Source organism: Musa acuminata, chromosome BXJ1-4 (assembly GCF_036884655.1).
Source record: "Musa acuminata AAA Group cultivar baxijiao chromosome BXJ1-4, Cavendish_Baxijiao_AAA, whole genome shotgun sequence".
Classification (NCBI taxonomy): Eukaryota; Viridiplantae; Streptophyta; class Magnoliopsida; order Zingiberales; family Musaceae; genus Musa; species Musa acuminata.
In genome coordinates, this window is record NC_088330.1 from 7269068 (window position 1) to 7292089 (window position 23022).

General features: G+C 40.0%; 1 protein-coding gene and 2 long non-coding RNA genes across 4 annotated transcripts; 1 reads left to right on the forward strand and 2 right to left on the reverse strand.

The window, feature by feature from the left end:
• Positions 1 to 1383: 1383 nt before the first annotated feature.
• Positions 1384 to 12485, reverse strand: LOC135644590 (uncharacterized). The gene is made up of 4 exons (XR_010498516.1): positions 12262 to 12485; positions 2527 to 2665; positions 2253 to 2449; positions 1384 to 1981 (listed from the first exon to the last, which is right to left on the reverse strand). It is a non-coding gene; the product is annotated as an uncharacterized LOC135644590 (long non-coding RNA).
• Positions 12486 to 12710: 225 nt separating this feature from the next.
• LOC135644586 (single myb histone 4-like) lies at positions 12711 to 19332 on the forward strand. Its single transcript, XM_065162292.1, has 6 exons — positions 12711 to 13027; positions 14199 to 14395; positions 15086 to 15170; positions 17788 to 17871; positions 18726 to 19002; positions 19101 to 19332. Exons 1-6 carry the CDS (start codon positions 12878 to 12880, stop codon positions 19130 to 19132), a joined length of 825 nt encoding a protein of 274 aa, XP_065018364.1. The 5' UTR covers positions 12711 to 12877; the 3' UTR covers positions 19133 to 19332.
• A 942-nt stretch (positions 19333 to 20274) lies between these two features.
• On the reverse strand, positions 20275 to 23011 carry LOC135644600 (uncharacterized). Of its 2 annotated transcripts, XR_010498521.1 has the most exons (3): positions 22080 to 23011; positions 21869 to 21962; positions 20275 to 20973 (listed from the first exon to the last, which is right to left on the reverse strand). It is a non-coding gene; the product is annotated as an uncharacterized LOC135644600 (long non-coding RNA). The 2 variants fall into 2 exon arrangements; XR_010498520.1 differs by having other exon boundaries at positions 20275 to 21962.
• Between the last annotated feature and the right edge of the window lie 11 nt (positions 23012 to 23022).

The window sequence follows — 23022 nt, forward strand, 5'->3', positions numbered from 1 at the left end:
ACTATATACGTATTTGATCAAACATTTGGTTCTATCAACCCTTTGAAATCCTAAGGAAGAAGAAATGAGAATATACACACACATAGACACAATGATATGCCAAAGAATATTAGCTTCTTTTAGGATAAATAAAGAAAACAGTAATGAATTCTCTATTAGAAGACAGAGTCAGCAACAAGTGGTACTGCAGTATGGGTTCCGCATGCACACATATATATATTTGTCTATGAACAGCTGAGGCGGCTTTCACATGCACGCACGCCATGGCTGCAGCTCTAAGGACTTGTGGTCTAACAGAAGTGAGATGGGTGGCTCTTTTACCTTCCTCCCATCTTCCTTCTTCTGATAGCACCTTAGCAGTCTCATTCATGGATCGATTCACCGAGTCTGTGTGAGCCCCCTTGTCGACACTGTTCTTCCTCCCATGGATATGATATGAATCCCTCGTCAACGGTGTGGGATCTAAGGAAGATCTACTAGGGTGCATTCAGCGATTCATGTGTCCGAAAGGATACATGTCGGCTCAAGAGAAATTTGACTTTTCTTTAACTCATCTCGAGACTTATTTTCGTTCGGGACACCAACAATTTCACCCTAGTGGGCCATGCCTCTGTCGTCGGCGTCGGGTGAACAAACGGGGACGTTGGGGGCGGCGAGTGAATGCCGACATGGCGGGCCGGCCCAGCGGATGGTGTGGGTCCGGCCTGCCACCGGCTCACCCATTGTGTCCTGCCGAGCGGCACGTGACTTGAAATCCCCTCGGGATGGCGTGTCGCTCTCCCATTAGTCGTTTTAAGATTCTTACCCCGTGGGATCCAAAACAATTGGGACCATCTCAAAAGGAGATCCATATAGAGAGGAATTTTGGGGTCATTATTTAGATGGTTTTATCTCGAGTTGGGACCATCTCAACTCTTTCCTAACGACGCACTTCATGCAATCAAAACAATTAGGAATGAAAGGCTTCCGATCGATGCATCTTTGAGTTTACGTGCACTTTGCATGCAAGAGATGGAAGTTTAATCTCCCAAAAAAGAGGAGGAAAAGAACAATGTCGGAGAAGATGGCCTGCACTTGAGTCAGCCATTGGCCCCCGGCTGCATTTATTGTGAGGGCCACCGGGCGATTGGTCCATAGGGTTGATAGGATCTTCTCGCCTACATCACCACTACTAATTGTCCATTTTCTTGATTTTTCGTGGATTTTTCATTTGTCCCTTTGTTTGGGTCATAATTAACGCATCTGTTTCTCGGAGCAGAAACTATGTTGTTACGATAAGAATCATTCACGAAGATCGTCTTTGAAAGGAAAATAGAGCTGATTAGCAAACATCTGAACTGTTATTTTCCAATGCAACAAATTTATTATATTAAGATTCGAAGAGTCATACTAGAAAAAAGAAATGATAAGTCTCGTTGGAATCCAAATCTAAATTTGATTACAGATCCCCGGAGAGTGTTGTCATGATATCAGCCATCACTGACAGAAACTATGCAATATGACTGCAGAGAACAACTCTCTATTTCCACAAGACAGGTGACATATCAGTATAGTTGCTAAGTCCTGTGACATCTCCATGTTCACATCTGGTGGTGATGGTATCTCTCTCTCTCATCTTTGTTCCAGCAGCCTGCTATGGTGATCATTTCCTAGGATGGATTGCCAATCACCCGATTGTACTTGCTTCGAGGAAGAACACTCTTCTTTTATGCTTCCATTGGGTCTTCTTGCATGAGTGCAATATCGATATGTCTCGAGATGCTTCTTGAGGACCACTTCTTGGCTCGAGCCACCCATGTGCATTGCTTTCCTCTCTATTCAGCGCAATCGGTCATCCTTCATGGATTGCTCATTTGAAGATCTTTATCTTGTTCCTTGCCTTTGTACACATCAATCCCATATCTTCTGTCTCGTTATCCTGGCCAGCATGGTTGTGTCCAGCCGGCCTTTATCCACCAACCACCATGGCTCCACCTGCCTCCTGCAAATAAACAGATGGCCTCAATCATCACCATTGCCAGAAATATATGTCCACCATTTCAATTCACATTTTAGTTTGAAAGAGATGTAGAAGATAAAGACAGAGACTATCAGATGATCCATGCTACTTCTCAGTAGATAATACACTGACAGGATGATATCCAACAACACTTTTACCATGATTTTGGGGTTTATTTTATTTGAATACTGAGAGGATCCAGGAAATATATTCTGTAGGATGGTGATTGAGATGGTCCTGTGACAATGCATACCGCGATGGAGGCCTCAGGCCCACTATATCCCTCCCGAAGAAATTAAAAGATTTGAGAGGTCCCCTATGCTTGAATGCTCTGTCACAGCAGATTCAGAAACAGTCACTTCCATGGCCCTGACGCTGAATGCAATCAAAGCCCAGCTCTTGCGATCTTCGCTTACTTAGCAGAGCCAGTAATTCTCCTCTTGTATTTTTCTGCATTTCCACTTGCAATGACATCTTCACTGTTACGGTATAAGAAATTATGGTCAAAATCACATGTGCAGACATACCTTATTTTCTTAAGGAAATATCAGAAGGCATGGATACATGAGCTTCACAGTCTAAATTCCACTCATGCTTCATTCAACATTAGTCTTTTGCAGCTGTGTTGCTGCTTCCAATTTGGGATTCATGGTTTGATCTGGTAAGCTACAATTAGAACATAGAAAGACACCATGTTAGATTCTTTTCACTTAAGAGCATATGCTTCTGTAGATAACAATAAGAATCTGAACATTGAGTGTACCATAAATGTGTAAGGTAAATTACGGAGAAGTGACCACAGAATCACATCTAATGATTAAGTTCATCAGAAGATATACTGTCTATCATCATTGTGAATCAGGCTTTTTTGTTTAAATCGACAAAGCAGTTATATAACAAGACAATATCTTATACAGACTTTCTTCTTGGTTTTTATACAGACTTGCTGGAACTGCCTTGCCACAAATAATTGTTATAGTGGACCACATATCTCATTAGCATGTAATAAATTAAATGATCTTGTGCAGTATATATTAATATAAAAATGAAATTTAATGTCAGAATGTTGGACCACATTTCAAACAGAACATTGAAGACTTGCATACTGCAATTCAATTTAGATGGATGACAACATGCAATTATCTTGGGAATCTAGCAAGTCGTCTTAAGTAATTGTTTTGAGTTTCCTCACCTGTTTGACAGGCCCAATTATGAATAGTTATGCTATGGGAAAGAGTTGCTGAGAGTCATTTGTCCACTTAATAACTTGTATCATCATAACTATCATTCAAATCAAAGACCAAATAAACAAGATTTCTTGCATGATATATTAGCCTCCGATGCTCCAATTGATTTCACATAGACTGAAGACAATTACTCGTCTTCTATACATTTTTACTGTTGCATGCATTCCAAATCCATCCTAAATTAGAGAAAACAGGAAATATTATGGAATAACAATATGCTCTGATTCTGTGTATTTCTTATTGTTCTGCATTAACTATATAACGTATGTAGCTGTGCTCCAAATCTTAAGCAGCTTGGTTCTTGCCACAAACATATTGAGATGATCCAAGATTTCTCAAACTCATTGCAATGATGATTTTACAGATTGATGTATGCATGTGAATTGACAACTTAAGGTGGATCACCACTTGTTTCAGAAATGTAAATAGTCAACATTAGTTTCAGAAAAGAACAAGTGAAAAATGAGCAATGAGACTTGTTTCATGATGCTAGATCAGATTTTGGAAGAAAGTATTCCAGCAAATGCACGAGTAGCAATAATCTGGGAAACTGAAACTCCATGTAATGACTCTTAAAAGACTTAGCAATGCTTCAACAGAACTCCTTACAACTACATAATGGTAATTAATGTTTGAAGATTGGCTAGTTTTCAAATTTGTGACCTTCATGTCTACTTCCTTTGCTCTACTGGTGCTGATAGCCAACAACACCTATTTTTTGAATGCCCGTTTTCCTTGAAAGTATGGGAATCCCTTAAACTGAAATTTAATATTCAATTCCAGTCCTTTTCTTCTTGGGTGGATGGATCCTGGTTAAAGGAAGGTTTTTTCTCTCCTTCATCCAACCATCTGGTTATCTTAATCGCATATAACCTCTGAATGATTTGGATGGCTCGAATGAGGCTGCATTCCATAATACTCGGATTCCCCATTCAACAGTCGCTTATCGGGCTATCTCATACTTGTATGACAGTACTTGTATTAACCAGCCTGAGGATGCAGTCCCTGCAATAGGTCATAAGCTCTATTCAAGTGTGTTGGATATGGCCGGCAGCAGAGTGGATCAAGCTCAACTCTGATGGAGCTTTCGAAGCACATTCAAAGATGGGCGGTGTGGGTTTTGTGCTAGAGACAGCACTGCCAGATGACTCTTTGCAGGATGCAGATTTATACAGGATGGCAACTCTTGGGCGAATGAACTATTGGCAGTCAAGGATGGACTCTTGGCTGCAACCCAGCTGGGTGGAAATAAACTCATTATCGAAACCAACTCGGAATGGATTGTAAAAGTTTTGAAGGAGGAACCTCCTCCCTGGTTCCTTAACTTTCTTCACGAGATTTTTGTTCTACTTGATTTGTTCATCGAGTGGAGGGTGTTACACACCTTTAGGGATGGTAACCAGTGTGCCCGCTGGTTTGCTTCTTTTGCTAAAAGGTCCAAAGAGGATTCAGTTGGATGCAGGATTAGCATCCTGACTTCTTCTCTATTTTGTGCTCCGATGAGCATGCTTTTCCTTGTAATCGCTCTTTGAGTTAATATAATTTTTTCTCTTTTTGAAAAAAAAAAGAAGCGTTTGACGTACCAGGCCCCAGAAAGCTTGAGTTTCTTTACACATTTTAGATTGAATACAAACGAAATAACAGAACCCAATATTTGTTCGACATAATTTCATTCAAGGCATGAAACTTACATGCTGAGGTTATCTACATAACCAATAGAAACCAGTTTTCAGCAATAAATCAATGTTTTATCATCATCGTATATTGCAAGCTTAACATAGTCCAACAAAAGATGCAATCTTGCTTCCAATTTTACACCTATTTAGAATATGTTATTCAAGAATAAGATATACTATAGGTTTAGAGAATGTAAAATTTTCTGATTGTATTCGATAATGATTCTTTCAAAAATTTTAGTTTATAAACTATTTAAGATAAAAAAATTTATACTTTTACATTAATTTACAAGCAATCTTAGATCATTTAGCACATTCATGTCCATCACTGAATTCAACCAACATTTTTGTCATTTGTGGATGTACATACTGGGCATTGTTTTCAGGAACATATGATTTAATACTTATGAGCAGAACAAAAATGGTCATGAAACTATCCTTGGACAGGATCATATTTGACCATAACAAATAAATCCCTGTTATGATTGATTAAATAACTCAGTTGTAACCTCCAACTTGATTGTCCTATGTAAGGTTCACGATTTCATACCATACCGGATTATCGAGCTCAGTTCACTATGGTACGATACGAGTATACCGAGCGATACGTTCTAGCGTACCACTCGAGATATATATATATATATATATATATATATATATATATATATATATATATAATAATAATAATAATAATAATAATAATAATAATAAAGTAAAAAAAGGGCGATGTTGGTTCGTTTCTTCTCCCCCGAAGCCTCGGCGTCGCCGAGGCTTCTTCTTCCTACGCGGATGAGGAAAAGTCACCGATGACGCAAAGGCCTCATCGCTTCAGACGAGGAGAAGGTGACATCTCATCTGCGGCGTCCGACGAGGGAGGGAGACGATGGATCGGGATCATCGAGGGAGAGCGGCACCGGATCTGTAGATTCTCCCTTTTCTTCTCCCTCTTCTTCCTTCTCCCTCGGCTAATACCGCCCCGTAGCAGGTGGCGACGATCAAAATCGACAATCACCGACTGATTTCATGTGGTAACGGGGCAGAAATAACCCCAATTGATGGTACCGCCCTGTCACGGACTTAGCTGGTTTTGCCTAAGTCATGCGGTACCCTTGCGTGTCCGTTCGCAAAAGTCGACCTTCTCGAAACCTCCCAGGGTCCCTTAGGACCTACAAAAGAGAAAACATATTAGAGAAAGTGCCTCACTCGGGATCCACAAGCAATCATTTCAGGAAATACTTCATAACCAATGCAAATTACAAACAGACTCTACAAGCTCTGAACGATCGCACAACAAAGGATCCAAAATGGTCCACTACAGACCGAGATCTCCCACAAGTGTCCACATGACACAACCTTTATTTATAAGCCTAAAATGACCACCAAACCCAACTAAATTGGGACTGTTAAGCCTTTGACTGTCCCTTTACATGCTGTGCAAAGCATAAATAAATCGAAGGATACGGACATACATGAGCATTACATTAAACACCATGTTGACAATTTTGTCTATGACATTCTCCCCTACTTATTCCTTCGATGTCCTTGTTGAAGTCTTTGCCGACACTGCAACTCCTCGCCTTTGCTGAGTTTTCAATCTTCTGCTCCAGTTGCAATGCGTCTGTTGGCTCCCAACTGCTCTCCGCTGCTATTGTTGAGTAGTCGAACTTTTAATCCGTCATGCTGTTTCAACTCGCCGATGACTTTGACTCTAGTATGGGGTTGGTTGAGTTGTGTTGATCTTTGTTGGTTCCTGCGGATCCTTCAGATGAAGGAAAAGATCATTTTTACTATGTGCCAGTCTCTCAAATGCCTTATGCTACTTGAACTAGGTGGATACTTGTTGGAGCTTTAACAAGCATCGCCTCGCAAACTTTTAAAGTTTTTGGGTCCTTCCTCCATAAAATTTGCCCATCGACTCTTCTTTCACTTAGTTGTCACTTCCAAGTAGGTTCGCATCACTTCCCTTTTCGACTGACATTCTGTTGGGAAATGAAGTGGATAATCTACTCTCAGTAATACTGATCACCATTGGTGAGGATTTGACAACTATTGTCTTCTATTTTGTTTCTTCGAAAGGTCTTTGAACATGTGCAGAGCTCCTCTGCTGGATAGATAAGAGAATTAAGGTACTTGGTTTCGCCCATTCTCTTAATAGTTGAGAAGACAAAGGTTACTTGACTTCGCCCACCTCCTCGAGTATTGTACTCCATGCATCAAGCTGATTACTAGCCTTCGCTTGCTCTTTCTGACACTTCTGAAGCACTTGAAGTGCTTGCACTCCTTGCGTTGAGTTAGTTACTGTGATTCACCTTCTCAATGCCATCGAACTTCTGGAATGCAGGAAGTTTTCACCCCAACTTGAAGTAAGTCTTTAATAGTTTTGGTCGCCTCTAAGATTGTACCGTCTTCTCCATCAACCCTGCCACCGTCTCCACTGAGTAGCAAAGGTACAACACCACGTACTGCTTGCTTCGTTCCTTGGTCGTGCACTTTTGCATGACCCGAAGTCCTTCACTTTCGGTTATCTTGACGAGAAGCTCATTGACACTGGTCTTACGAAGTTCCCTAGCCTCTACCCTTCAGCCTTGTCTCGGTACTTGGAGTTTGCCTCTGCATGCTCCACCTTCTCGGCCCCTTTCATAACCAAGCGCTCTCCTTCGATGAGAGTAAGGGATCGATGGCTTTACGGAAGTCCTACCTCTACGGTACCATGGCGCTGCCATGCCCATGGCTATACTATCCGTCGCCTCACATCTGCATCTCTTTCTTCACGATCGATAGGTATATCTCTGTGGCACTCCTCCGAGTCCACCTCTATTCTAACCAATGCTTGGTTTTGGATAGCTAAGTCCCTTCGGACTCGTCGTCACTTCCTCGCCCCTTTCGGCCCCCTGCTTCAACACCTTTGTATTCTTCAAGCAGTACCCCTTGGTCGATGGAAAGACAGACTACAACTCCCATGTATGGCCTCTGCCATCATATTGCAGGGTTTGCACCGATTTGTTCTCCTTAGCTTCCTTGGTAGCAACGTTCGCTTACTCGACCTCATCCTCTGACTTGCCGGACTCCCTTAAATGAATATGGGCTCTAGAGCAGTCCAACTCTCCAACCGCTCTGATTATACCTCTGCATGATCAAGTCCCTCCCATGGGACTCACTGGTACTTGCATTAGAACTTTTCCCTCAGTGGTACATAGCCCCCATATGTTGATGACCAAGGCTTTCATTCGATGCAAAATTCGATGCATGCATGGAAGACCCGCCTCTACAGTACCATGGCTTTCACTCATTGAATTCATAGCCCTTCTTGTCGTCGCGTTGTTCACCAAAGTGGAGCTCCCAATAGCTCCCGATCATACCTCCGTATGATATAGTCCCTCACGGGACTAGATTCGTGTGTATCATATTGTCACGAACTGTTCCACCACGATCCGCTACACCATGTCGCCTCCTGGTGACATCACCATTACATTCTGATCCTTGTGGGATGAACTCGGCTTGTGATCCCTCCATATGTGGCCTCTGCTAACACATCGCAGGGCCTCTTTCACATTCGATTGTGTTCACTCATTTGGTAATCAACCTTTGTCCACCCGCTCTTGGGTTACACTCAGACGAAGCACTGGTCTAGGATAGTCCGTCGCCTAGTAGCTCTCGAAATCCACCGACTTCGCTGAAATTGGTGCACCATTGTTTGGATCTTGGGCCTCTGCCCCTACTTACATAATCTCCGTTGCACACCGCATCCTTCATTGCAACTTGAATGGCAGCACTGTGGCATATTCTTCAAGAGTACCCGTCTTCATGTACTCTTGCCCCGTGCCAAGGTCTTCTGAACCCAACTTCGCCTTCGCAAGTTGAGTCACCTCAGTTCCTCCGTCAAATGTTTCTCTGAGGTAAGGTACATGTTACTCAAATCTCTCTTCGTCTTTGGCACCATGCAGGATGAGCCTGCTCCATCAGAATGAGAGACCCATGGAACGATATGATCTCGCTCTTGCCTCTACAAGAGTTCATGTCCTTGACCTCTATCTAAGGAAAGCTCTATGCTTCCGCTCCATATTCCATCTTCTATGTTAGCTCCCTTCATGCGGCTTGGGTACTTCACCAAGTTACACCCAAGTTACTTCGCTCCTCGATTTGCATTGAGTTGATAATGGTCCTCATACCTACCATTCTACGGGTCAGCCATTTATTGAGTCTAATCTCCATATCGAATCCAAGTGTGCCTTCATTTATGTTGCCTTGAATCGCTCTCCCACTTGATCTCGTAATGCATCCCCCCAATGCATTATCTCAAGCGAGATCATACGATGACTCCTCGCCGCCCGCTCGGTTCGTTAAGCTTTGTGAAGTTGTTTTTTAGGTACTCCTCAACATGTACAGTCCGTTGCACATGGTTCTCCCTCTAGAGAGCCGGGACTTATCCTTCCTGGAAATCTATCATATTGGAGCAACTTTTCTCTTCGCTTCCTTCTCTTTGAAAGTTTCGGAGACCACCATCCCCTTGGACTACTTCGCCTTGCTGAACAAATTGTACATTGTTCTGCCTCCCGTAAACGCACTTGCTAGATTGTGACTCTACGTCAATACAGCCCTCGCTGCACCCCTCGAGGCCTAGCAACATGCTGAACTCGCTGCACACTTCAGCTTCCTACAGATGAATCCTTCTCATGGTGAAGAGAAAGTTTCAATGCTCCATGGCGCTGAGTTTCGGTCATCGTGGGATGGCCACGAACACTCCATCGTTCGCATACAAGCCTTTGCATAAGTACCAAATTCTTCAAGTTAGCAATTCCCCTCACCTCTGTGAGCTTTGCATAACTCTTTCAGTTGCTGAACAACCCATTTCACCTTACATGGTCTCATCCTTTACCAAGCGCCTCGCTTGCCTTGAGCATCATCAAGTATAGTCGCTAACGTTGAGCCGTAGCTCAAACTCAACCATCCCAACCTTTGTGCACTACATATTCTTCCCAGCTTGTTTGCCCTCGTGGTGCCTCTTGCGCGAATGATTGGCCATTCCTCTGAATGCCAATCTCAGATGGCTGCTCCTCTGAGTGACTCCTTTTTCCCTACATTTCCATACCCACTTTCCCCCAAACGGTCGCGCGTGCTGGCTACCCTCAACGCAACCCCGCTAGGTCCCCTACGTTTGCATGTTAAGTGTCTCTATGAGTGCTTGTCCCACTCTGATACCATCTATCATGGACTTAGCTGGTTTTGCCTAAGTCGTGAGGCACCCTTGTGTGTCCATCCGCAAAGGTTAGCCTCCTCGAAACCTCCTAGGATCCCTTAGGACCTATAAAAGAGAAAACGGGTTAGAGAAAGCGCCTCGCTTGGGATCCACAAGCAATCATTTCAGGAAACACTTCATAACCAATGCAAATTACAAACATACTCCACAAGCTCTGAACGATCGCACAACAAATGATCCAAAATGATCCACTACAGACTGAGATCTCCCACAAATGTCCACATGACACAATCTTTATTTACAAGTCTAAAATGGCCACCAAACCCAACTAAATTGGGGTTGTTAAGCCTTCGACCGTCCCTCTACATGTTGTGCAAAGCATGAATAAACCGAAGGATACATACATACATGAACATTACATTAAACATCATGTTTACAATTTTGTCCATGACAGCTCGGTACAGGCAGTATTATTCGAAATTAAAAACCTTTCCTATGGATCTGCTAATGAATTATGCATAATAGTTTTTCAAGAAATCTCCTGTTGTTAGAATAGTTATTTCTAATAAGCATAGATGATGTCCCTTGTAGATAAAAATATCCTTTTAAGTGTAAGCCACATAAACTAGCATTGCATCTAGATTTATGATGCTTTGATATCGAAACTTATTCAAAATTAAGTTCATACATTTAGTAATTCTACAATCATCTATTGGTTGATATTACAAAGTACACATAATTCTAGATGCCTATGTAAAGGAATAGTAGGTCGCCAAAGTTTATAAAACTATATGTTATTCAGTAACTACCCATGATGTAGAAATAATTACGAGAAAATCAGTAAGTTACATGTCTCTGTAAAGGATCAGTGCATTTCATATGCAACTAGTTGATAAAAAATTATCTGTACAAAGAAATTACAAGTGATAAATGTCCATGGAACACTAATTGAATTTATAGGCAACTAGTGAAATAAAGATTGAAAATTAGTCTTGTGCCTAGAACTTCAAAAGTATTATAATTCATATTCATACTGTCAAGCTCTGGTTTATGCTTTATGACTGCAAAAATCTTATCACACAAACACATGCACATTTTAACAGGTAGCTGTTGCAACAGTTGCAAAACATAGCTACATGAATGAAAAGCAACTGTAAGTGAGAGAACAAATTAATTATATAAGTCTCCTTTTGTCAAGGCCAAGAGAGAACTGCTAAGTCAGCTTGTTGATTTACCAGTTGAGAGAGTGTATTCTTCATATACATCTTGTGTTTATAAAGGAAAAATAGAATAAATACTGCTGATGTCTGGATATCTACTGCATTGGCTAACCTAATTCTATAAATGAAAAATGCAAAATGTGACAAGTTTGAAGTGCGAATACAATATTAGTAATCAGAAAACTATGAAGAGCATTGGAAATTAAATTATGTAGAATTTTGGCAAAAAAAAAAAAAAGAATCACACAGATATTTGTCATTCCTTTTTACTATTTTGGATTTGACTTGATCCATATAGACTTATACAGTGTTTTCCCATCCTCAATAGCAAAGTTAAGTTAACCATCAAGGCTTCTGAGCCGAACATAATAGAACAAGCAAGATGAGCAGAAGCAATGACGACTACTAATCATAACCCTTCAGATTTTGATTTGCATAAAAGACCAATTTTTTACAATAATTGTTTAGAAGAGAACAATGACAAATTATAAGAGAATACTAAAGAACAGTTGCAAGTAAAGTATAATTTAAGAGTGAGGTGAAATAGTGTAAAGCCAACAATAATCATAGATAAGAGACAATTGCAACTATGATAAGATTTATGCAAAATACAAGTTCCATGTGGTGTTGTTGGTTAAACAAAACCAAAACAAATGACGATGCATCACGGGGGAGCTCCAAGATTGTAGAAAGTCATTTCATCTTTCCCATGCAGGATGAGATTTTTATGTAAGATGAATGCAGTTCAAATAAAAAGAAAACTAACGATTTTTTCCAAGGAAAAAGACAGACCAAATATTCGCAGCCGAAAAAAGAAAAAGAAAAGAAAACGTCAGTAAAGAATCAAACTCCAAATGCGAATGTTGCTGGTGTTTCAGGAGGATCGGTCGCAAGCAGGAGGGAGGGGGATCACGAGATGAACCTTGGCTCCTCCTGGCAGCTGGGGCTCCTCTCCAGTCTCCAGAACGCCGTCGACGGCCCCGGTCCAATCGCCGTATCTGAACCCTCCCATGTCCATCCCTCGACACTCGTTCCTTCGGGTATCCGGGAACCACCAAAGCTCGAATCTTCGGCCGTCTATTGATCTTTTCCTCGAATCCTGGTCGTCCATATACATGATGAGACACCCACTTAACTTGCGTCTCACTGCCGTGTCTTTGAGAATTCCCAACCACAGCCTTTTCAACACCGAAGAAATGTGGCCTCTGTGATTGGAGGGGATATGGGTCCCATCAGCTAGGAGACGGTGCTGGGCCCACGGGGAGGAAAGTGGACACGACTGGTGGGTCCAATCACACGTGGTCTTCTACGAGTTTTAAGAAATTAATAAAACAATTATATTAATAAAATTGAGTTTTCCCCCCCGTTTTCGATCCAGTGTCATCGTCTCGGCCTAAAAGAAAAGAAAGCCCTAACCCTAAAAGGGGAGCGAAGGGAGGAGGAGGAGAAGACTCGGGGGTTCGATGTGGACAGAAGAAGAGGAACAAGCGAGAAGTCGAATAAGAGCGATCTGAGGTGAATAAGGAGGAGGGCTTGCGATGGGAGCTCCGAAGCAGAAGTGGACGGCGGAAGAGGAGGAAGCGCTGCGTGCTGGCGTAGACAAGCACGGCGCCGGAAAATGGCGGACCATCCAGAAGGACCCCGAGTTTAGCCGCTGCCTCGCCACCCGCTCCAACATCGACCTCAAGGTCCTCCACCACGTCCTTTCTCTTTCGGCACCTTTTCCTTCGTTTAGGGTTTTGCACTTCGGTTATCTTTTTCCTTTATTGCCTGTCTTTTGTCTTGGTGAAGATTCTTCGAGGTACCAATAGTGTTGTTTAAGACTCCTCTCGTCACATTCTTCGGTCTTGGAGGTGCAAGTTGATAGCGGGGGTGCGAAAGTTCAGGTGTAGGTCAGGAGTTGGGATGAGAGGGTTTAGTTGGTTGGTATTTTCCTTGGCATGACAGCTACATCAATGACTATGAATCTGCCTGAAAATAGCAAAAATAATAGATGATATTCCCTGGGGGAGAACCCAAACCTAAACTAATTTAACCATGTACTGCATCAATTGAACTCTAAATCTAGGTTCTGATAACGTGGAAACAACTGCTGCTAGTTGCAATCCATTCCTTGTCATGCCTGTTTCTACCCCCTTTTGTCACTTTACATGATTGACTGTCATCATTACAATCTCACTCTTTTCTGCTTAACCTAGACAATGCTGACTACACAATAGTCCCTGTAAAGTCCATAGGTTGACTTCCCTTCCCATATCTACCATTGAGCTATTCCTTTGTATTAGAACACTCCTGGTTGTTACCATAGTTCTGCTAATCCAACTCATATATTTATTTCATAACACCCCAACTTGCTCGTTGCATTTTGCTTCAGTGGCACCTGGGGCATCCATTCTCTGTTGCTTTAAACTGCCATGTTAACGTCCTAAAAATGTCCTGTGTAGGGTCTATGGACATGATAATTGAGAGGATTATTAATGCTTTAGGTCCCTGCGTATTGTTTGTAAATGTGTTTCTGTTTATTATATATAGTAATGCCAACGGAATCTTGACAAATGGATCTAGCAAATATCTGGAGACATTTAGGTGGGGTTTTTGTTCACCTTTATCAACCTGTTCTGTTTGCCTTGTCAGAGTGCATGCATTTGTCACGTTACACTGTTAAGTGATCCTCTTTTTCATACAGGTTTAATTTATACCTACTTAGTTTTGTTTAGGTAATCATGATTTGAGTATATTTCTAGTTCATGACTTTGTAGCAGAAGTTTTCTATTTACTCTCTACGATACAAATTCTTTTTTTCCTGCTAATGTTAAATATTTTTATCATCACTCCTATCAACACACTCACCACATTTAGGACAAATGGAGGAATATGAGCATTAGCGCCAGTGGCCAAGGTTCTAGGGAAAAGATAAGGACACCGAAGGCAAAGGTTCTTCCAGTCATCCCACCATCTGGTTCTCAGAGCCTTATTGTCTCTGCACCACATAAAGATGGAGTATCTGCAACTGCAGATCCTACAAAAAGCTCACAAGAGGCAAAACTCCCTCCTAGGTGGGTATCTTCTATTTGACAACTTTTTCATTGTGATCTAGTGTTTTCCTCCCGGATTTAAATAAGGATGCTATCCAAGTTATTTCTGAATAATAATGCATTACTTTCTTATGAGTATGGATTTCCACATTGCTGCAAGTTAGAAGACGAGATAATATATGAAAACATATCAATTGGGCAGATGCTTTGTTTGGTGTGCTCGACTGCTTGTATCAAGTTGTTATGTATATTTGCTGTTGTGACAAGACCTCTGATGCAATGTAACCAATAATGTTGTCATGGTGCTGCAAATAGTATTTAGTTATCGATTTTGAGATATAGACACTTTAAATTTGCCTGAATGCTACTGTATTAAATTCCCATCTACAGAACCAATGAACATTTCTCGTTGTTTGTTCTTTTCCTTTTCCTTTCTTTAGATGTAATGTGTTCTGTAGCCATGAATTGATCTGTGGCTATAATATCTGACAATGCATTAACTCTATGTGCTAGCTTCTTTATATTCTGATTGCTTTGATTATAATCTCTCTTTCTGACCAGAATCTCAGTGGCTTATTTTGTATTCAAGATTTTACATAGACATTAAGTTTTATTCTTCTAGATTGTGCTTATTATTGATTGATATTCAGCACTTCATTCAGGGCATACGAGTACTTATTCTTACATCATGATCCAATTTTTGTTTATCAGGTACACTGTCATGATAATCGAAGCACTTGCAGCAATGAAAGAACCTAATGGATCCGAAATTGGTGCAATTTGTAGTTTCATAGAGGTTTGTGGGTTTTTTTTTTTTTTTTCATGTTAATTGGTGAAAGAAGCATCCATGATATTTTCTCATTTTGTTTGGGAGAAATGAAAGAAAAATTCACTTGTGTGGAAGAATTTTTTATCCAAACAGTTCATGTTTGTCATAGTTGGAATCTCAGATTTTATATGATGATCCCTCATAGTATGTCTGAGTTGTCATGATTTTCTGTGGTCTAAATAACACCAGAGATTGGAGGCTTCACTTATGTGCATTACATTGGTTTCCAAACTGGAACCGGAACCGCCAGTTTCAGTTCTGGTTCGAACTTTCAATTTTTTTTAGTATTTTTAATCAAAAATAATTTAAAAATAAAAAAAAAAATCATATTTAATTTTTTTAAAATCATGGAACCGGCAGTTTGAATCGGAATTGGAACCACCAGTTCTGGTTTCCCAAACCCAAGAACTGTACTTGAATCGTCCAGGTCCAGTTTTGCTTCAATTTGGAACTGGCAAACCACTGATCAGTTTGGTTTTGGTTCCAACCTGGTTCGATTCCGGTTCAAACCAAACCATGGTCAGGGCTAGCATGACTAATCATTGAATCATGTGCCTTTAATTTTTTTCCCCCTCCTTTTTTCCTACAGTAAATTTGTGCCTTTTCGGTCACAATGGAGGTGCTAACTCACGCATTCTTGAAAATAGCTGACTAACTATGTTTGATTTTGTTGGGATCAAATGTTCTACGATGCATGTCAATGCTAGACCTCTAAGCATCCAAACTTCTACCACCTACATCAATTCTGGTCCCACATCCTCCTCTCCATGGTTGCATTGTTATTTCTTTCATGAGTTTTTGTGTCATGTGTTACTTCTTTCGATAGGTAGTCCTATTGGATCGCTTTAATTCCAAGAATAAGGAAAATGCATTGTTCATAGTCTGCTTGAAAGTTCTGAGTGTGACAAACCAAACAATTTGTCTTTGTTTCCCATTTATTTGACATTTGATGAAAACAATCCCTAGATTCTATTATTTGTTGGTGCGTATATAAACTGAATCTTGGGATACATTTATATTCTGCTTGTTTATCTTTTTTGCTTCACAACTAGACTAGTTTTTGCTGCTCTACTTGTCAATTTCACATAGTTTGCTTATATGCTTCTGTTGAGCTTTAATCTTATCTATGACATTAGGTTTGTCCTACCAATTTCAAGTTAAATATGAAGACTCCAAAATGAAGCTGTAACTATGTTAAACATGATTTGCAATATTTACAAGGTGAGGAAATAAGAAAAACATACAACTAGAAACCTTATGATCTACTATCAATTAGATGAAAAGTTGGTACAGAAATTGAGCTTATTTTCATTTGATAAAGAATCTAGAATCATTAAATATTTCTATTTTTCTAATTGATAGATCTAAAAGTTTTTTGACCCTCCTTGGACCATGCTTTGGCATCAGCTTTGCCACATCTTTGATTGAAGTGGTCTTAAATCAAATTTAGTGCACGCATGTCTTTTGCACATAGAAAAGGTCCTTAAATTGTTTGGATTTTCATTTTGTGTCTAAATTGAGATTGTGTTTAACAGTGTTGATCTCCAACGGTGCCTCCACATTACATTTTAATGGTAGAATTGAGATCTGAATTTTATTGGTAGCATGCTTGCTCAATTCTGTATCATCTACCTTTTCTTTCTTTCTTTAAATTTGTTGAAGGAAAATTTCTGAAGTTGATTACTAAGGGGAGAAAAGGTTCTCGTATGTTAACTCTGATTTAAAGTATCTTGATTTGTGTGTGGACCAATATAATGATTTGGACTCGAAATTAATAGCTGAGCTATGTAGATGTAGGGTAGTAAATCCTGTAATGGATAGTTTTCAAATTCTTGTTATAGATGATGTTGTATTTGCACAATAATCATTTTTGTTAAGTATTTAATTACAAACAGAACCTGCAATAAAACAGCTTAATATTTTTTAATGTTACCAAAATTACTTATAATGTTAGCTTTTGCAATGTGGAAGACAAACTTACTGGAATAGATTTGCATTTTATTCTGATTTTCTTGGTCGTATATATTAAGATATTATTAGAACCATTAACTTACAAATAAGCTGTAGAATTAATAAACCAATGAATATCTCAGAAGATCCTTAAAGAAGGGAAGGTATATCTGTTGTATACTTACTTTCTTTTGGGCTTGTGTGGAACCACTAGCATTTCCTATGTCTAGTTTGCCTTTCTCTAGTATTATGTCATCTACATTTGTGGTAGGTTTCATATGGTGACTGGTTCTTTTTTGGCTGCTGAAATAGTTCAAATCTCGGCACTTGTAAATATGTCTTTGACTTGGATTTTTGATTGAATAATCCTGGGACATTGTCTACATTGTCTATGTTCTCATCCCTTGCACTCACATTATTGATTTGCACCTACTTCTGATTAATGTTGGGTGGAGCAATATAAATTCCCCTTGTGCAATTCCTTTATGTTGGAAATTGATTTGCACTTGTGCAATTCCTTAATATTGGAAATTTTGGATATTTTATTTTATCTGCAATCATATCTTGCCAGGATTGATTCCTTCCTGGTGCTATGTTCCTTAAAGTCTGTTGACTTCTTTGATATTTTATGCAGCAAAGGCATGAGGTGCCACAAAATTTTAGGAGGTTGCTCAGCTCAAAATTAAGGCGGCTTGTTGCACAGAATAAAATAGAAAGGGTAAACAGTTGTTCCAAATGCCAATCTCACTTTTTGATTGTTTGATATCACATATGATGGCATACATTTTATATGCAGATTATTACATTGATCACAATTTATGTTTGCATGAAGTGGTTGTATAATAGTTCTTGTGAGGCCCAAAATGATGATTTTTTATGCTGTGAAATGTCAAATAAATTTTTTTGCAAATGATAAGTGATGAGGACGAGATTCAAACCTTGGACCTTGTTATCAAACATCAAATAAAATTATAAAATTGTTCTATGAAAGAATAATATGGATCCTGTGCCCGACGTTGTTTAATTATGATCGAGGAAGGTGCAAGTGGTTGTTTTTAGGCAGTTGAAGTGAGAAAGGATATATATTGGTCTTATTTCTTATTATTATTTCAGATCCTATGCTTTGTTGTGCATATTGAGTAGAGTCCAGTTTGTGTTCAAGACTAATTTTTCATGGCTGATTCGAGGTGTTGAAAAGAGGACAGCTCCACATGCAGTTGCACATTCATATGTGGTGGACAAATGACTATGCACATGCTATATTTGGTGCCAGTCCGTGGTGAGATTGCATGCTCAGCCCACATACATTAGATATGGGTGCAGTTTTTATTAGAATCGGGATCCAGCAAATAATATTTTCTCTTTTTTTTCCTCCTTGGTGAGTGGATTGGTTATTTGGTGGTCTGCAGGAGTGCATCAATTTATTTTATTGCAACATATCTTTTGTTTTTATTGAGGTCAGAACTTAAGTTGGTTTAAGGTGAAGAAATTTTGTTGCTGCATATACATATAATTTTTGCACTTTAGCTGCTATCAAGCTGGTATGTCATGTTGTTTGAACATGAAATGTAGGTCCAGAAGGGATACAGGCTCAAAGAATCCTCTTTTTCAATAAAAACTCCTACCCCAAAACAAAAAGATCCTGCAAATCGTGCTAGGGTACATTCTGGGTCGGCCTACTCCATAGATTCAATAGAGGAAGCAGCAATAACTGCTGCTTACAAAATAGCAGATTCAGAGGCCAAATCATTCTTAGCTTCTGAAGCGGTCAAGGAGGCAGAGAAGATCACAAAGATGGCTGAAGAGACAGAGTCACTGTTGCTACTGGCAAAGGAGATTTTTGAGAGATGTAATTCAGTGTGATTGATTCCTATGTTTTATATATATATATACTCTGAAGGTCCTCATTTACCGATTTAATGCCTAATTGATTATCTAATGTTACAGGTGCACAGGGTGAAGCTGTCACCGTTGCTTGAGCTGCATGTTAGAGACTTGGCTGTATCTTCAAGACATGCTTCTCGTTGGCTTGTCAAACCTTGTTGCAAGCCTGGAAATTGTGGCTCATGCTGTAACATGAACAATCTGACATGAATGCCGGATAATACATGTATATACTCTGTCTGTATTAAGGAGTAGCAGATTGATCGTAAATAAAGAAGAACACAAGTTTTGAGCATTCGTTGGTTTAATCGGTTTACTGGAAATGTGATTTTTCTTCAGTTAATCAATGTTTGAGATGCTGTTTGATGTTAAATGTTCCATCAGAATCAAATGGAATGCGCATTGCCAGGCTCCAAGCTTGTTTTAGTTTCCCGCGGTTTCAATTGACTATTAATACCTGGCAACAAAAATTGTAGGATTTCCTGATTTGGAAAAATCAGGAAATGCCAATTGCGGTATGCTTCGATTGATCATTACTTCTGTCGGTGTTTGACCTTTGCCAATTGCGTAGGGCTGGTCAGCCAATTGCGGTATGCTTCGATTGACCATTACTTATGTCGGTGTTTGACCTTTGCCAATTGCGTAGGGTTGGTCACGTCACATTGATTCCGTGTGTTATTACATATGGCGTGTCAGGAAATGTTTGTCGGGTGTTCCTAAGGACTTTTTTTATACCCTTACGTTGATATACTCTTTGTTCCCAAGTCTCCAACTCTGTCCAAATGGTGGCAATCTTATTAGAAGTTGCCATTGTGTTTGGGTTCTACACATTGGTAAAACGGCCAACCAGAGGATAGGATTCTGAAAGTGTCATTTGTCATGTTTACTTATCCAAGCTATATTATGATAAGCGCAAGGGCATCCCCCAGAGGAGCTCCATGGCCACAACGATGTCTGTAACCTGAATGAATACCTTATAGACATTGCTCGCTCCAGGGCCACCATGTCTGTAACCTGAATACCATATAGGCATAATTTTAAAATGTGAATAATAGAAAATTTCTTATATCACGGGTTATGTTATTAAATAATTCTTTTCAGCTAAAAGATGGAAAAGAAAGAAACATACTCCAGGATGGCAAAGGAAAACAGAAAATGCCGAATGAGGAGCCAATTCCATTTGTTGAGTAACTCCATTGAAACTGAAATGTGTGAGCGCAGGCTCAGATCCAAATAGTTATAGGGCCAAAAAAGCAAAACGGAACCAATTAAAAGTACATAGTCAAGATACATAATATATGAGAGTTGGACAAAGCTTGACAACAGACTACCATAATAAACAGTTAAAATTACAAAAAATGTAATCATATAGACAGACATTAAACTGATGGTGTAAAATCTTTTAGGGTGCCGGAAGAACACAATGGCAAGCATTGTGTTGATGCCACAAACTTAGAAGAAACTTTCCGTAAACAAATTGTGAAGCAGTTAAAAATGAACAAATGAACTTTACTAAAACCTGGTGGTGTGCAGACCGTGGTTCATGTTGTGAATGGCATGCAGGATTTTCTCCGGATGAGGCTTTTGTGTGCCACCTCAATGAGACCACCCAATTGTGGTGGCATATTCAGGCAGGAATGATCAACGGATCAGACACACAGATAGGAGAAGACCAGCATCGGCAGCAATCCAAGCGGTAGCAAGAATCTTCGATGGTGGACCAGTGGTCAAGCAAGCACACAGCAATAGGGAATTCATTCTCTTGGCAGGTGTCTCATGATAGATATGGGGTAAAAGGCGAACAATGTGTCAGTTTGAGCATATATCTATAGTTGCATGAACTTACTTGGTCATCATCGATCAGTAAATCTTGCACCGTGCATGACTGTTTATACTACAAACACATTCACCAGATAGCAGATTCCAAACTGATAACCTGGAACCAGTATCACAAGCCTCTAAGGGGAAATCTAATACATAAGACTACGATTTTTGTTATTTAAAAAGGAAAGATTGCAGCACAGTTCAGAAGTAAAACAAGATGCGTGCCATATACTACTTTAGTGTGAATTAATGAATCCAAACAAAACTAGTATATTCTTAAGGGAGATACATATTGAAGCAGAATATTCCAGAAAAAAGGAACTCATTGACATCCACTAGCAGCATTAATTATTTACTAGATAATTATAACATCCTGAAATACTTTAAAATCATTCTGAGATAGCGCTAAGTTTAACCTGATATATTGTTTCTCTGAATTTCAACCCAGAAAATTGTTTTGGCACCACTTTTCAAAGAAACTGAAAATGCAACCCAGAACTTGAGGCTCCATCCAATGTAGAGTTTGTGTGTGGTCAAAGGTACACCTATGAACACGGACACGCCAAAATTTTCATTGCATACCCATCAAAGTATGACACTTGTTGGATACTTCATAACATACTCTAAGACACATGTATGACCAATGAAACATAAATCTTTCAAGTACTTATCGTATTTGTAAAGGATGGATGTTAGATACAATAGGCTCCTACCAAGATGGGGCTTGGGGGAGGGTCACTATGTACAACCTACCCACATGTGGACTGCCCCATTTTGGTGGTTCCTATGTGGTACAAGACCACTTGTGGACCGCTTTCGGTTCATTCTCGAATCAATAAGTACCAGTTGGTGTATACCATCTAAGTAAAATTGCATCTCACGGTTTAAGATAAATTAACGTACACAACCAACCAAGTGATGCTCTTTTTAACAAACAAAGCAAACCAATCAGAAAAATGAAACAACTGACATGTGTACCAATCTCATTTTTGCATTCAGGTTTATACCAATATGGGATCCGTGTTAACCAGATGCAGAGCCCTTGTGTCCCAAATGATACAACATGGCTCCGCCAGTAAAGGGCCACATATAATCCTGACACTGGGAAAGTAAAGAATGATTTCATCAAGAGCCAACACTGTTGTGATTCAGAAAAAGCAATGTTATCAGCAGAAAAAAAAAAAAAGATACTTTTGGTTGAAGACCCTATCTATCCACCTGCTTTAGAAAAGAGCAATGCCATCAATGCAAGAAATGTCGCTGGATACTTCCTGTCCTCGCATGTTGAGATGATTTCTTGTTTGTTTTTACCAAACACTATCCAACCACAAAACACAAAAACGGTCAAATAGAAAATCATGAGCATCATCACAATATCGCTGGTGATTAGATACTTGCAGATGTGCCGGATACAGACAAAGATGTCCAAATGTAAATCCAATGTTAATACCCTCAATTGGCATCCGGCAAGACCCATATTGCATGTTCAAATAGAGGTTCTAGGAACTATTGCATTAACAAAGAAGGAAATCGATATTGATCTTTCCTTCTACTCTTTTCCATTCCCTTCTGCCCTTACTTTTTGTCTTCTCTCATCGAGTGAGCATAAGCTCACTGCAAATTAAGGTAGAGTTCAGCAAAGACATAACCACAAACCCTTCAATTCCAAGAAGAAAGTCTAAGGACGCGGTGATTACCTGAGAGGGTGGCGATGGAACCGTCGCTGGAGGCGCGACGACGAGGGTTTCAGGGTTAGGGTTTTGGGAGGGAACGAAGGCTGTCCGAAAGACAGTTCGAGATCGGAGCTGCCACTCCTGGAGAATGCTCTTACTGCATCCTTCTTCGTCCCAAATCCCTAGCGTCGCCGTCGCCACCGCCGCTTCCATTCGCCATTTCCAGCGTCGCCGATCACCTGTCTGAGAGAATGTCGAAGCGGATTCTTTATATGTTATACGTATACAGTGATAAGCAATTCGGGAGGAGTAATTCTTGTACATACACATTAATAGTCATGAAGCATATTGAGACAAATACATAACGGTGATATATATATATATATATATATATTTGATACATGCGGGTCCCGCATCAGGATAAAATTGAGTTCCACGTCGACCACGAGCGACTCCCAGCGGAAGAAGCTATTCCAAGGCGACAACCG

Excerpts from the sequence above, each read along its gene's own strand:
- LOC135644586 (XM_065162292.1), top strand. The coding sequence starts at position 12,878 with ATGGGAGCTCCGAAGCAGAAGTGGACGGCGGAAGAGGAGGAAGCGCTG. Across the intron at positions 13,028-14,198 it reads GCTCCAACATCGACCTCAAG|GACAAATGGAGGAATATGAG; the intron begins GTCCTCCACCAC and ends CACCACATTTAG. Across the intron at positions 14,396-15,085 it reads GAGGCAAAACTCCCTCCTAG|GTACACTGTCATGATAATCG; the intron begins GTGGGTATCTTC and ends TTTGTTTATCAG.